Genomic DNA, 16,553 nt, shown 5'->3' with positions numbered 1-16,553 from the left:
ACATACAGACACGGTTATAAATATCGGTTTAATCGCTCGAGTTAAAGCAAAAAAATAAATTTGTATGATAATAACAAAAAAGTTGACGGTGAGGGGAGGGGAGGTTGGGTATTTGAGGGTGAACCGGACGTGATGTCATCACTCCGCGACTCGCAAAGTCGGTGGCCGCGTTGCTGAGGGGACATCGCTATCGGTACTAAACATTACAATCTTAAACTTTACATTGTTAAACATTACATTGTTAAACATCTTAAACATTACAATCTTAAACATTTTAAACATTACATTGTTAAACATCTTAAACATTACAATCTTAAACTTTACATTGTTTAACATTACAATCTTAAACATCTTAAACATTACAATCTTAAACATCTTAAACATTACAATCTTAAACATCTTAAACTTTACATTGTTAAACATCTTAAACATTACATTCTTAAACATCTTAAACATTACAATCTTAAACATCTTAAACATTACAATCTTAAACATCTTAAACATTACATTCTTAAACATCTTAAACATTACAATCTTAAACATCTTAAACATTACATTATTAAACATTACAATCTTAAACGTAACATTCTTAAACATTACATTATTAAACATTACATTCGGATACGTTACAATCTTAAACATTACATTCTTCAACATTACAATCTTAAACATTACAATTTTCAACATTACAATCTTAAACATTCAAATATTAACCATTACAATCCTAACCATTACATTCCTAACCATTCAATACTAACCATTACATTCAATTCCTCTTATTTTCCACTCTTTAATAACACACAACCCTGTCAATCCATACGGTTTTACCCCGTATTCTTGTACGGGGAAATTGAGTTTTGAGGTCTATACGGCTTACAGCCGTTTCAATGTGGACAAAATAACAGAAATGATCAATTTGTGTTTATCTCGCTTGTGATGGGACTTTTTGTAGGATGAACGTTGAGATTTATAACGGGGGCACGAGGTGACCAATACGCTATTGTTCTGTAATAAGGTAGGACACTGATAAGGGGTCGACAGATCTGGGATCTCGTTACATCTAAAAAACTAAGCTTTGTGTGGAAGTAGAGTACAGTTGAACAAAATCAATTGTTGTCCTGTGCACTGTACTGTACTTCTATGCTTCCGCATCCGACGCGACGCTATAAGGTCCCTCACCTGGCAGTGGTTTGATAAACGGGCTGTATCTGTACATGCGTGTGTTTAGGCGTTGCTGGTGGTTGCTATATCACCCGGATTACCCTTTTGTGGCCACGAAACACCTTAAATATTGTTTTATTTCCCATAAGCTCCCAGCGCATGGACCGAAATAGTCTGAAATCACGCCGAACAACACACCGCATACTCTTTGGTAGAAAAATAATAGATCATGACGTTTCGAAAAAAAATGCAGTTTTTCTTTGCCGTGGTTGTCCCACCTGATGACGATTGCTTGTGTTGCGATCGAAACGTCGATCTATTATTTTTCTACCTACATGACTTTACCGAAAGAACCAAAGAGTACGGATTCCTACAGTCACGAAAGCTTCAAATCAAGATTGCTTTATCTGCAATATTTTACTGTCTTTTCTTGGATTTTCTGTTTGCACTCAGTCACATAGTCACTTTAAGATGTTTTTTGTTCATGTTTTTGTTTTTTGTTTGTTGCGGTTGCACCCGATTCAAGAGCCGAATGGCTCACAGGGCTATACCTGATAAATTAACTTGAACACACCGCAGTTACGACCTGAAAAGGCATCGGTGAGTGATTTTGATTACAAGCCAATTGCGTGACATTTACATTGCGTGTGATTTTGCATTAACCGCACAGGGAGAAGTGACGGGGGAGATGGCAGCGGTGCGGGTGGCTCTGCCGGCCGGCGAGATGGTTTGGGTCTGCAGGAGAGTAGACACGGAGCCCACCCTGGACCACAAGGCTGTGGACGCATTCCTGGTGGAGCTGTACCGCTGCCGGCGCTGCTTCTTCACCAGCTGCGTTACCGCCACCATGCAGGACCACCTCCACCAAAACCACAGCGATGGCTTGGCCACGACACCACAACCGGCACCACCAGCACCAGCACTGAGCGAATCTCCTTCTTCTCCCACTTCCAGGGTATTGTCATCGGCCGATCCCGAGCCGTGCGGTGATACCGACGCGGCATCGGCTGCCGAAAGGTTTTCTTCCGGAATGGATGAATGCGGAGGATCTTCCGCAGACACGGCTACCGATGGCACGGTGGCGATCGGCTCGTGTCCCGTCAGGGAAGACGCGCCGCAATCTCCGCAGCGGCACGCAGCCATTGAACACGGAGAAGAGGACGCTTCACTCAAGGCGTCGTCTGGTTTGAGTGTGGCCGGGGAGGCGCCGCCGTGCGGGAGCCATTCGGAGCTGGGAGACGACCTCGATCGCGAGGAGTGCAGGCTGACCTTGACGAAGGGCGAAAGCGCTGGCAGTAGTAATCTGCAGGTCGAGTGCAGGGGCAAACACCAAACAGGCGTTGCTCTGGAAAATGAGCAGGCCGGCAGTGGGATGGAGTCGGCAGTATGCGGCCCTGAAAACCTGGATCGCATTTCCCGCGAGGTCGACCGGATGCTGCGCTGCCTGAGCCCCGCATCGTGTGAGATGATCGGCCTGGTGGGCGGCTTGCCACGACGACGCCGACGACGCCGGATTCTTCGAGGCGATGATGGAGGCCGCTCGGCCGCTCCCGAGGTCGAGGGACGAAGCGGAGGAGACGGACGAGGCGGACGAGGCACAGTCGGAGCACCTTTTCTCGCTTGGCCTCTGCCGTACGTCGGCGATGGCTCGGCGGCCCCTTGGTGGCGAGCCCGGCGTGAAGGTGCGGTGCGCTCCGCCAAATGTGGCGTGTGAAGGCGCAGGATTGACTGTAAAGACATCTGACGTCTGTGTGGAGCTGGGCGGCCAGGGGCCTATCCCTGAAGTGGAAAAGAAGAATGTATTCTTTGCGTTGGATGCCGTGGGTGGAAATACAACAGCGGCTGAACACGAAGAAGCAGAAGACGGAGAGGAGGCGTGCTACTCTTCCTTGGTTGTTGATTTATCAGCCAGCGCGAGTGCAAAGAGGAAGAGGGCCACACGCAGAACTTCATCCCCGAAAGACTGCCCACCTGCAAGCCACCCTCGGCGCAATGTCAAAAAGTCTTGTGCTAAGTCAGCTGCTAATAAGAAGAAAAAACTGGAGAGAAAACCCGTTAAGTTGGGGCTAACGCGCGTATCACAGAGGCGTGCTCATACTTCACAGCCCGCCGTTAGCAGCTGCTCTGAGGCTGCCACCTTCATGGACCCGTGTTTCCTCAAGGATCACACGGATTGGGTTGTGCGTAACGTACACCAGCAGTTGGACAGGAAACTGCCGGAGCAAACTCTCAACTGTGCAACTGTCTGCATCCCAAGGAGGCAGCAGCAGCAGCACAACAGGCGATGTGGTGGAGCGAAATCGGGGAAACGATTCCGGTGCTCGGAGTGCCCACGCATGTTTGTGAGCGAGCCTCTGAGAGACGTTCATTTGGTGTGTCACTGTCCTCAAGGATTCCAGTGCTGCTATTGTGACTTCACCGGTAAATTGCATCCACTGTGCACGCATTGTTGACATTCACTCGCCATGTCATGTTGCTTATTGCATTGTCCACGTGTATGTGAATCGTATCCCTATTCTATTATTTTCCCCCTATAAACCATGATCAAGTTGTAGGCATCTAACAAAGCATTAATGATTTAAAGCTTTCGTGACTGCAGGGATTCATCTTCTTGGTTCTTTCGGTAAAGTCACGCAGACGCTGTCTTTCCGACAGACCTGTTCTTCACCTGAGGACGGCTGCTTGCGTTGTGGCCGAAACGTCGTGAGAATTATTTTATTATGTTTTATGTTTATTATTTTATTATTTCCCTTCTACGTGACTTTACCGAAAGAACCAAGAAGATGAAAGCATTAATGGATTCAAATCTTTCCCCTGCACTTCCGATTAGCACGGTTGGCTAAGTACGGCGCAAAACAAGTTAAACATACAAACACAAATCATGGATAAAATGGAATGTGATAATTGATTAATTACATTTACTTACATACGATATGAAATATGTTACGTTTAGGCAAATGAAGCAAACAAAATAATTCATCTTTTTTTCACATTTTATGAAGCGCGTTTCTGATCATGCTCCGTTTTAACGAGAGACCACGTTGGATACGGTCGCAGGTCGCAAATGGAAGAGGATGCGCAAGCACCTGCTGACCCATGACCTCGTTTCACTGGTCTGGAGCTCGGACTCGCCCCGTGTGCCGCGCCTGGCCACGAGAGGGCATCCGCCTCACGGAGGGGCATCCCTTGGTGCGCCATCGGTTCACGCTCGCGTTCAGAGCCGCCCTCCTGAGAGCGGTGAAGATTCGCGTGTCTCTACGAAGCCACACTCTGACCGCACTTTCAGGTGCACCGCCTGTGGCAGGTGAGCGTTTGGGCCGTCAAGTGTAATTCAACTAAACTATTTTTTATTTTACCAGGTAAGGCCCACTGAGCTATATAGCTCTTTTTTCAGAAAGGACCTGGCCATAAATGATAGCTCAACGAAGTGGCCTATGTGGAAATTTCTAGCAGCCAAATACTCTAAATGCATGATGTTCATTCTAAATTTGGAGGGAGAAACCAGAGGACCCGAAGAAGAATTCGCACAACCACGGAGAGAACATTTAAACTCCAAATATACAGGCGTCAAGAGTCTGGTTCGAACCCGCGATCTCGTACAATTTTCCCAATCTCGTACAATCTTGGAAGCTAAGCAGGAAAAAATTAACCCGTAAAAACAAAGTTTTTCACTATAAATCCTTTATATGCGTGGCGGCTAGTGTCCTCTCGTCCTCTGGCTTGAGATGGCTGCCACCTATGGGTCAGATGATTGCCTGCCACCATTAAGCAATTGGTAATTAAATATAATTTATTTTTTCCTAAAAAGTGTAAAATTTTGGAGAAAAAAAATTTCACGAAAATACATTGTCACACACAACGAGTCTGTGTGCAAAATGTCAGCTTGATTGGATCACGGGAAGTGGGTTAAAAAACGACCGAAATATTTGCATGGTCGTAAGCAAGCAAGCAAGCAAGCGAACTTAATATAAAGGATTTTAAAAAGAGCTGCACAGCGCTTCGACGCACGAGCAACCTGCACAGCAGTCTATTACAGGTGGCCGCTAGGCTACAGGGTGAGCAGCAGAGAGCAGTACAGCAAAATCAATTGTACCATACGTCTATGTTCTCTGCCATCACAAACCCACCCTGACCGTCGTGGTAGAATATGGTCATATAACCCCCATAACAAGCATGGAATGGGGAGGCCATTATCAAGCAGTGAATTGAAAAATAGGGTCGTACATGCAAATAAATTAAATTAGTTTACCGCTCAAATGAGTGTTTGACTGTGCTCGCCACCTCCTGTGGGACGAACTAAATTTAAAACTGGACATTCATCAAAGGGTTGCTCAATGTTGAATTAAAGCCTGAATAGTCCGTGGATGGGTGGCAACTGCACGCAACAGGCTGTTATAGGGATATGTGGTGAGGAGCAGATTGACAATGTCTAAAACGTGGAGACAATCCTGAAAAAAAGGACTTTGCAAATATGCAAGTGATTTTTTTTCCTACAGCTACCCTATGGAAGAATGCAAATACATTTTACCCTGACACCTGCGTCTATGCTGATAAACGAACGAATGTTTGAGAGTAGTGCATAATCCATGCGCACGCATGATTTTGCCGCACTTGTTTCGACTTCGTACACAGATTATTCGCAACCTCGGGTAGGCCTCTTATAACGCGTGTACATTTTTCTTATGCAACTGACAAAGGATGTTAATTTTGGAGCTTTCGTGACTGCAGGAATTATTCTTTGGTTCTTTCGGTTAAGTCACGTCTAAAGATAGAGAAAAAGGATAAGCTTAAAACTTTCCCGTAGAAGTGGTTCAATCTTAATTTTGGAGCTTTCGTGACTGCAGGAATTATTCTTTGGTTCTTTCGGTTAAGTCACGTCTAAAGATAGATCTTTAGATCTTTAGACGTGACTTAACCGAAGAAGTGGTTCAATCTTAATTTTGGAGCTTTCGTGACTGCAGGAATTATTCTTTGGTTCTTTCGGTTAAGTCACGTCTAAAGATCTAAAGAAGCTCCAAAATTAAGATTGAACCACTTCTACGGGGAAGTTTTAAGCTTATCTTTTTTCTCTATCTTTAGACGTGACTTAACCGAAAGAACCAATGAATAAGTAAAGGATGCACGTGGCTTAGCAGCGTATAAACACACACGGCTCGTCACGCTCTTCTATTGCCCCCTGCTCTAGGGAGTGCTCAAGCAGGCAGGCACTTTATCGGCACGTGAAGACGCACACCAACGAGAAGCCGTACATCTGCTCGCAGTGCGGCCACCAGACGCGGCTCAAGGCCTCACTCGACATGCACATGCGCACGCACACAGGTGATGTGCTCGAGAGTGACGGCACGCCACACGCGGCTGCCCTTGTCATCATATATATACACTATACGAGACTAAAGTTTTACTGGCTGGCTTAATGTCTGGCTTCCTGGATGACTGGCGCCAAAGTGCGCATGCGTGGTGACGTCACAGCGCACATCGGCGCAGTGATGTCACCCACATCCCACAGCGTTGAGCCGGGTTCATGCGTCGTGCTGACGCGCCCCCCCCCCCCCCCCCACTCGCTCTCCACCCTGGCCGTGGATAATGCGCAAATTCTGCTAAATACACTGTGATACTGTCATATTAAAAATGTTTTCTGTGTGGAGGGAGGGAGGGACGGATGGTCAAAACCCAAAGGAGTAAAACAACCTAAAGAAAATAGCTTTCAAAGTAATTTTATTTTTTATAAGATTTCTGACATTGTGCGTTGCAGGTGAAAAGCCCTTCCAGTGTGAACTTTGCCCATACAGCAGCTCGGACGCCAGCTGTCTGCGACGACACAAGCGCACGCACGCCTCTGAGAAGCCCCACAAGTGCACGCTCTGCTCCTACACGTGGTGGGTGCACCGGTGGGGCCCTGTGGGTTCCTCTTGTACTCTTCTCCCGCTCCTCTCCTACTCGCTGATGCTGTTGATGTCAGCACACCTCACCATTTGCTTCTTGGTTGGTGGTTGTGGTAGCAGGTCAAGCAATGAGCAGGAGCCACTCACCTTCCAGCAGGAGCCCTTCTTAAAAGTAACTTTTTAATTTTTTCGTGTCCTGGTTCTTGCCCGAGATGTAAAAAGGCATTATGAAGCTGCTTCATGTTCTTTTTTTTACACCACATAAATAAGCTCCAATGATGTACGAGTTGTCTTGTGGAAAAAAAAATCATTGCTCACCCTATGTAGTTCTGGCTGACAACAATACTGTGTAAACATCTGTGACATTCACGTAGTCTGTCAAGTGTTGGCATCCTATTGAATTCCCCATAGTGACTGCAAGTTTGTTTTATTGACTAGGACCGTTTTTCTGTTGACTTGACTTAAATAAACGTTGCTCTATTGATCTCCACACATACGTAGCAGCAGCAGCAGCAGAAGCTACCTCTCCCTTTCTGATGTAACGATTGAGTTAAAATAAAAATGTGCACCATATGTAAGTTCAGACTTGCGTGACAGCATTGGTAGACCATCACTTACACTTCCTTCATGAGTGTGGTAAATTATGTTCAAATAACCCCCATGACTTGCAAGGCGAGGCCCGTATCCAGCAGGAGATTGACAATACGTGTACTGTGCATGTATTCCTCAGCAACCATGAATGCAGGATACACCAAGGAAGGAGAGAACACCACAAAATAACTCCTTCATTTAAAAAAAAACAAGGAACCCATATTCCATTTTTGAGGGGTTATCTGCTAATTTTATCAGTGTGTGAATGAGTTTGTCAATGAGTGGGTGCGTTGTGGGAAATTTTGGGTGGGTGGGTGACTAGTCGCTCACCCATTCACGCATTTATTCAACACATTCATTTGACACACTCACCACAATGCAGGTCACAGCACTTCACTTTCTGGTTCTCCCCATTGTCTCTTTTCCCAAGCCTTCATAACCTTGCTAAATTCAAGACACACTTGTGAAATCTTATCACTTACAACTTTGATAGTGCTGATTGTTGCTGGCCACTCCATGTTTTGGACCTTGTGGCCTGGCTCAAAAACTGATAATCACCACTGATATATTTGTCATGATATATTCATGATATATTCAAACTGGGCCTCCGGTTTCGTAACGCAGTGCACTATGAACCATGACCAATCCACTGCTGCATGAAGGCCTCTCCAAGCTTACACCACCTGTCCCGCCACATCTAGATACAACAATGTATCCACCAACTGCATGTCAAGTGATTCCATCAGTCCATCTCTTTGGTAGACGTACCCTTGGATGTGTTCCATTCTTTGGCTGTCAATCCGTTATTATTATTGAACCATCCATCTTTCATTCGAGCGATGATGCATGTTTCAAGGGTCGCAGATAAGAGGAGGTCTGTTCTGTTCATTATGATGGCACGTGTTCCAATAGGTCCCCCCCCCCAATAAAATTGCCACTTTGGCCTGAGATTAGTTCACACTATAATCACACTCGCATAGGTAGGGAGTGCCTCTACAAATTATACCTAGTGGATATGATTCCTTGTATAAAGGTATCAGTTTTTGTACCAGTTGAAAGGGTAAAAACCTATTACTATATTTTGCCACTGGTAAAGGAGGTCTCAGTGTAAATGCTTACCCCGAGCTCTCAATACTCTGATAGTGTGCTGTTTTTGAGTTGTACGCCTTTTGGCGTCATCTGGTCCAACACCAATGAAGACTAGGCTCTAAGAAAAGTTGTCTCGGGTGTGGACCAATCAACTTCCAAGGACAGTGCATATCATTATCATCATCAGAGTTGTTTCTTTTTGTTTGCATTTTGACTGCTTGTGTTGTGGATATTGCAAACATAATGTATAAAGGTGTCAGTTTTTTGTACCAGTTGAAAGGGTAAAAACCTATTACTGTACCTAGTGGAGTTCACTGCTGATGGTTACATTGTGTTTATCCCTCCTCTACCGCCTCGCAGCATCCAAAAGAAGTGCATGGACACTCACATGCGGCGGACGCACACTGGGGAGTCTCTAAGTTGCCCGCGTTGCCCCTTCTCCACGTACAACCGCCAAAGCCTGGGCCGCCACCTCGCTCGCCACCGCTCGTCGGCCAAGCAACTGCCCCGCTCGGAACTTCCACCGCACGTGCAGAGCACGCAGGCGCGTCGGGCGCGGTGGCCGAGCGCGGACACGTGGGGGCGACACCGGCCACGACCAACCCCAGGACTTTGCGTCAGAGAAGGTGGAAGTGCAGGTGGTCGCCGAGTGGCTGACGGGAACGATTTAAAGCCGGCGAACGTGTTTTATCTTTCGATTTAAAGCTTTCGTGACTGCAGGGATTCATCTTCTTGGTTCTTTCGGTAAAGTCACGTAGAAGGGAAATAATAAACAAAAAATGTAAACGTATTAAAATAATAAAATAATTATCGTCTGACGCTGTCTTTACGACAGATCTGTTCTTAACCTGAGGACGGCTGCTTGCGTTGTGGCCGAAACGTTGTGAGAATTATTTTATTTTATTATATTTTATTTTTATTATTTTATTATTTCCCTTCTACGTGACTTTACCGAAAGAACCAAGAAGGTGTTTTATCTTGGTGATCTGAGGAGGTGGAGTTAATAAGGGCTTAATGAGGATGGTTTGGACACCGCGCTCCGCTGTAAATGAAACGCTGCAAGTTTTTTTTTACTCTCTTCAGTTCTCTAGTCACCGATGTTTGACATTTGTAGACATTTTAGATGTTTATTATTTGAATTCCAAGGCATCGATGCAACAGAGGTCTGTCGTTCACACTTATCAGGAAATACAAGCTCTTGGATGAAGAGGCAAAATCTTTCCACGCTCTCCTTTTGCGTGGTTTGACATTAGTCTTCACAGGTGACGTCGCGTTCATGAACTATTGTTACTGAGCAATTGGTTTGTGGGTACAGACACGCAGGACACCACATGGTGACCCCTCATGGATCTGCATCGTCTCTGCCAAGCGAAAGTGCAAGTGAAACAGCTCTCGGGTTCTCTTTATCCACTGCCGGTAATGCAGTACACATTGTCTGGAATAAAGTACATAGTCTGTAATGCGGTATACATAGCATCTAAATAATGTACATATTCTAATAAAGTGTACAAAGCCTGTAGTGTACAGCATTCTGGGTTCTCCTGTCACTTCAACGGATGCATGTTCAGCTATTGTTGGCTTTCATCCTGGTGTTTATTTTCACGGCTTGCCAAGTGGGAGACAATTCCGATCTTAGGCTTGCAAGTGCTGTTACATATCTTACAAGTGTGTGTGGGGGGGGGGCGGCTTTGAAGCACTAGTTTTAGGATGCACTCTTTTCTTCTGCAGAGACCTGGCACGACCCTCAGCAGTGGATAGAACATTACAGTACAGGTCTGTACATCTGCGTCTGTTCAGTGCGACGAGTTCCCGAGTTTGAATATCTCGCGTGCTTTGAAGTTTGAAGTGGGTCACTTTGCTCGGTTGGCTGCAGAGCACCAGATTTGAAGCTTTCGTGACTGCAAGGATTCATATGCTTAGGTTTTTTCGGTAAAGTCACGTAGGTAAAAAAAAAAATAAAATTAATAAATAAAATTAAAAGTATTTTTATGAATAACATTTTTTTTTTACCTACGTGACTTTACCGATGTATGGGTATCTTCCATATGGACCGCATGTCCGACCCAGTGAAGGTGTGCCCGAATGAGAGTGCTCTCAGTGGCAGAGATCTATCAAGGACTTCAGTGTTGGGGATCCTGTTTCTGTCATTGTATGTTGAAGCAGTCGCAAATAGGTTACGTCCAAAAAAGACGAGTATAATTGTTGAGACGCTGTCTTTCCGACAGACCTGTTCTTCACCTGAGGACGGCTGCTTGCGTTGTGGCCGAAACGTGAGAATTGTATTTTATGATGTTTCATTTTTATTATTTTATTATTTCCCTTCTACGTGACTTTACCGAGAGAACCAAGTAAGAATATAAATGTTTGATTAAATATGCATATGTGCCCGTAAGCATTTAACATCAACTCCAACGGTACTATACACCGTACATTGAATTAGCGTTTAAATTATTTTTAAAAAACACCATCACACATGTGATTATTTTGTAAATTCTAAAATGTTGTACACTAACGCCAAATTGGCAGCCTTCCAACTGTTGTGCAATGCCTTTGCATGACTCGGCCTTTGTTAGCTTGGAGAGCGAAATGGTGGCAAAGTTCTTTGTAACTTAATTGCATTACGCTCGTATGATGTGCATGCAACACATCGGAGGGGGTGACTGTTTTGTGAATGGATGTCAAATTCCATGTGACGTAGCGGAGCAAGTATTCAGCAACAAGCAATTAAACCGTGTGCTTCGGAAAACATGGTCATTAAGAAAAAAGTATTTTTTTACATAAAATGTGTAAAAAAAGCATAGAGAGCTCCATGCTCGACGTTCCACTGAGCAATGGAAAGAGGAAAAACATGGATAGAACATGTGCAGGTTAATGACGTCATTTGATTTTTGTTGAAACACATTCCTGCGGAGGGAGCTGGTAGGAACGTTGGGTTGCTCGGTCAATGGCCAGGGTCAACGGCAGCGTGGTGTATTCTGCAAATATGGCCGACTGTGAGGGTGGGCACAAGCCGGCGTGAGTAGGTTAAACGTTGAGTTTTATAAGGGCACCACAGGGTGACCAGCCCCTCCCCACCCAGCCCCACCCCTCCCAGTCTCTCCCCACCCAGCCCCTCCCTGCAGGACGGACGGACACAATAATCCCCTGTGGGCTGGTGTAACCATGAGGTTCCTACCAGTAAAAGGTGGCTTGTTCAGTTAAGTTCATTTATTAGGTATAGCCCCGTGAGCCATTCGGCTCTTGACTCGGGTGCAACCGCAAAAAACAAAAACACGAACAAGAAACGTCTTAAAGTGACTTCACGCAACAGAAAAATCCGGGAAAAAATCGGCAATGAACGATGTCTAATGGCCAAGAAATAATGAGTGGCAGCCAAAGAACGGAACACGTCTGAGAGCATCCCAAGCCAAAGAGATGGAGTGATGAAATCAGCTCGTGTGTGGTGAATTCATGATGCCATCGCGTGGCTGATGGTGACTTGTATGACGGACATACAACGCAGGAAGGCGGGTGGCTGTTTTCTGAATTTAAGTCAAAATGCTTCATGGGGTTCCATGGCCAGGCAGTGTAAAATCCATTGTCGTACTGCACTTCTATGATCTCACGTCCTCAAGTTTTCAAGTTTCATTAGGTATAGCCCTGTGAGCCATGCGGCTCTTAAGTCGGGTGCAACCGCAACAAACTAAATATGAACACACAACATGCCAAAGCGACGACGCGCAACAGAAACATCCTGGAATAAACCAGCAAATATAAAAAAAAGTATTAAAACGCTGTGTGCAAAAATCACAAAGTGATGCAAGCCAACAACAGCAACCATGATACAATTTACATTAACCATATATTTTCGAATCGCCAAAATAAAGCTACAAAACAATGTAACAACAGTAATTATAGGAACTGTGATTTAAATGTAACAATAATCGATATACATAACGTCTTATGCTGCCCTCTTTCACCAAACCGCAGCAACCAGCGGAAAGTAAATAACCCGCACTGCACAGGGAAGCAGTGGATGAACAAGAGGGCTGCACATGAACAGATACCCAAATAGGGATATACAAATGACCTTCCATTCCTTTTTGCCATCTCTGCTTTGCATCCAGTTTGCATGTTAGTGTTGCATATCATATGCTGGTACAGTATGATCACGTCCTGGAATTGACCAGAGGATAGCTTTTAACCTCCAGGATATGACTGAAAGATCATTCCGTTTGCAATACTTGCTTAAAGATGTATGGCCATTAATTCTAGATTTGAAGCTTTCGTGACTGCAAGGATTCATACTCTTTGTTTTTTTTTGGTAAAGTCACGTAGGTAAAAAATAAAATAAATGAAAACTAAATAAAATCACGACGGACGCTTGTGTTGCGCCCGAAATGTCGTGATTTAATTTTGTTGTTTTCATTTATTTTATTTTTTATTTACGTGACTTTACCTAAAAAAACAAAGCGGATGTATGGCCATTGTAGAAGAGAAGGCAAAGGTACAGTAGAACCTCGGAGATCGAACGCACCAGAACTTGAACAAATCGGTGTTCGAACGATATTTCCGAACATTTTTTGCCCCAGAAACCGAACAAAATTCGGAGGTCGAACGGGGCAATCGCGACTTGAAAGAACCTGTACGGCTGAGACGCGTATGGACAGCGTGCATGACGCTTGCCCAGACAAATGGGACTCCCCTTCCAAACAATAACACCACCAACCACCTCATCCTCCTCATCACCTTCCACTCAAGCTAAGAACTCTCCTTACTATAGGTAAGTGAAGTCCCATGTTCATTTATTCCATATATTCATTTATTCCATTTATTTATTGTTTCTTGTTTTTTTGTATTATTTTATGCATGTAATTACTGTGAACTTCGTGTAAAAATGCTTTATAATGAGAGATTTCTTGTGTCTGGAACCAATTCATGTCATATACATTAATTCTTATGGGGAAAATGAATTCGGTGTTCGAACAAATCGGTGTTCGAATGGCCTTCTGGAACGAATTAAGTTCGATCTCCGCGGGTACCACTGTACCCTGCAGTCGAGGTCTTTCCATCAGCCGTGGCGAGAGAAATGTATGGACTGCACCTTTTAGCATTTCGTCTTCAGAGCCACTGCCATCGTCTGGGCGTTTGACATCCAATCTTTTCTGTGTACAGATGAGCACATTTTAATGTTTCTGTAAACTCAAATGTGTAAATGTACTACGATTGGTGTAAAAACAATCTGCCCGAGCCGACTTCCTACGCTACCGGTAATTGACGATTTAACATTATTGACGTGAACTTTTTTGGACTTTTCGCTTGCACTGGGTGCGCATTTGCACGGGATACAGCCCGGGGGTGGTGGGTGATGCGGGCACAAATCCGTGGGTGACGTCAACGCCACGCAATTGATCGCTAACGCACCAGCCAACCAGCAAAACAAAAAAACAATATCGTGATGTGACGCAGTTATTTTCAAACTCGTTTATATTTCATTCAATGCCGTGCTTTTGTATTTGCTTGTTTTTCCACTTTGGTGACAAACCACGTCACTCTCGCGGACGAGACTCTTGTGTCGTGGCCTCCTTAAGTTCTCAGCCGCTTTAACCGGAACGAACTTGACGCTTTACCCGTCTCGCTGACGCCACGCGGAGTCAATCCGCACGTGTGTTGGTTTGCCGTGACGTCACAAAGACGTTTCGCAGACCGCATCGGAGGACCCCCCCCCCCCCCACCATCTAATCCCTCCCACCATCGGCCCGCCGCTACACCACGTGATCGCGCGTCAGCCAATCGCGCGCGCTCCCCCGAATAACGGGGTTCGGGCGCGTCGCCTTGAGCCGCGTCAGCATTAGCGGCGGCCATCTTAGCTAGGGGAAGATCCGACACCGCGCAAAGCCGGTGGTGGGTATTGGTGGGGGGGTGGGGTGGTGGGATATTGGGGGGGGGGATATTGGGGGGGGGATATTGGGGGGTGGTGGGGTGGTGGGGTGGTGGGGGGGTGGGGTATTGGGGGGTGGGGTATTGGGGGGGGGATATTGGGGGGTGGGGTATTGGGGGGATATGGGGGGTGGTGGGGGGGTGGGGTATGGGGGGTGGGGGTATTGGGGGGGGGTGGGGTATTGGGTGGTGGGGTATTGGGGGGGGGGTATTGGGTGGTGGGGTATTGGGGGGGGTATTGGGGGGGGTGGGGTATTGGGGGGGTGGGGTATTGGGGGGGGGGGGATATGGGGGGGGGGTGGGGTATTGGGGGGTGGGGTATTGGGGGGGGTGGGGTATTGGGTGGTGGGGTATTGGGGGGGGGGTATTGGGTGGTGGGGTATTGGGGGGGGGTATTGGGGGGGGTGGGGTATTGGGGGGTGGGGTATTGGGGGGGGGGATATGGGGGGGGGTGGGGTATTGGGGGGTGGGGTATTGGGGGGGTGGGGTATTGGGAGGGGGATATGGGGGGTGGGGTATTGGGGGGGTGGGGTATTGGGAGGGGGATATGGGGGGTGGTGGGGGGGTGGGGTATTGGGGGTGGTGGGGGGGTGGGGTATTGGGGGTGGTGGTGGTAGTGGGCGCTCCCCTTCCCTCACCTAAGATGGCGGCCCGACGACCCCGCGCGTCTCTAAAACCCGGGACACACACATTGTGATACACAACAACAACAACAACCGCCATTCGCCACTAAGTGGCGGTGACGTCACCACGATGCTTGTGCCAGGCCAAGTGCACCTTGAGGCCACGTGAAGTGTCGAAAGCCCGCTGGCAGGAGGTCACGGGGCAGACCCAGGTGCCACGGGTCGACTGACCGAGATGACCGAGATGACTGGCTGATGCACCACCTGTGCCCCCTACTGTGCCGACTTGCTGTGCTTTAGCCACCCGGCGCTCCGCTCGTTGTTGTGAGCGTCGCTCCTCCGCCCTCCGTTGTTGCTGGAGGGCGACTGCCTCCAACTGCCCAGTAGCGTCCTTCACGAGCCTCCTCCACTGAGGCCGATCTTGACACCGCTGGTACCAGTCATCGGCAAGTCCACTCAGCTCCACGTCCTCCTGTACCACATCACTCCATCTCTTCTCTAGCCCGTGCCGCGCCCGTCTAGCCCCCTCGATCCGGCCGAACAAAAGCTGTTTAGGCATGCGGTGGCTGGGCATGCCAACGCAGCCTTGCCTGCCGGAGGAGCTCACTGATGGGACTTTGCCCAGATCTTTCAAGGATTTGTGAGCTCCTCACACAATCCAGCCTGGTTAAACCCACTGTGACACACACACAGTGACACACACACTGGCGGGTGGTGGGGGGTGGGTTGTTGGAGGACGCCGCAGGCGTGTAAACAGCGTCGGCGTCGCGGTTAACAAAAAAAAACCCACAGCGATAATTATATAACCCACAGCAGTAATTATATAACCACAGCGAACGATAAGAAGACGAAGTGTGGTGGTGGTGGAGGAGGAGGTGGGGGGTAAACATTACGGGCGGCCGTGGTGTGCGCACGCTGTCCCACCCCACCAGCGCCGCTGTCTTCGCCGGCTTCCACTGCAGCAGGGGTAGAGGTTGTCAATCAGCAGGAAGCAGCAGCAGCAGGGGTAGAGGTTGTCAAGCAGCAGGAAGCAGCAGGGGTAGAGGTTGTCAAGCAGCAGGGGTAGAGGTTGTCAATCAGCAGGAAGCAGCAGCAGCAGGGGTAGAGGTTGTGAAGCAGCAGGGGTAGAGGTTGTCAAGCAGCAGGAAGCAGCAGGGGTAGAGGTTGTCAAGCAGCAGGAAGCAGCAGGGGTAGAGGTTGTCAATCAGCAGGAAGCAGCAGCAGCAGGGGTAGAGGTTGTCAAGCAGCAGGGGTAGAGGTTGTCAAGCAGCAGGAAGCAGCAGCAGGG

At 47.2% G+C, this 16,553-nt stretch overlaps 1 protein-coding gene across 2 annotated transcripts; it reads left to right on the top strand.

Moving 5' to 3' along the window:
- Positions 1–144: 144 nt before the first annotated feature.
- Positions 145–10,638, top strand: LOC133354922 (zinc finger protein Xfin-like). Of its 2 annotated transcripts, XR_009756649.1 has the most exons (7): positions 145–193; positions 1,832–3,582; positions 4,219–4,465; positions 6,347–6,480; positions 6,914–7,037; positions 9,084–10,139; positions 10,452–10,638. XR_009756649.1 is itself a non-coding variant. In XM_061572111.1 (6 exons), exons 2-6 carry the CDS (start codon positions 2,688–2,690, stop codon positions 9,424–9,426), a joined length of 1,743 nt encoding a protein of 580 aa, XP_061428095.1. In that variant the 5' UTR covers positions 145–193; positions 1,832–2,687; the 3' UTR covers positions 9,427–10,638. The 2 variants fall into 2 exon arrangements, 1 of the variants encoding a protein (XP_061428095.1); XM_061572111.1 differs by having other exon boundaries at positions 9,084–10,638.
- Positions 10,639–16,553: the final 5,915 nt, after the last annotated feature.

Source organism: Lethenteron reissneri, chromosome 49 (assembly GCF_015708825.2).
Source record: "Lethenteron reissneri isolate LAM-NWPU_2019-01 chromosome 49, ASM1570882v1, whole genome shotgun sequence".
Taxonomy (NCBI): Eukaryota; Metazoa; Chordata; class Hyperoartia; order Petromyzontiformes; family Petromyzontidae; genus Lethenteron; species Lethenteron reissneri.
The sequence above is the reverse complement of the archived record's forward strand: the minus strand, read 5'-3'. Positions and strand labels throughout refer to the sequence as shown.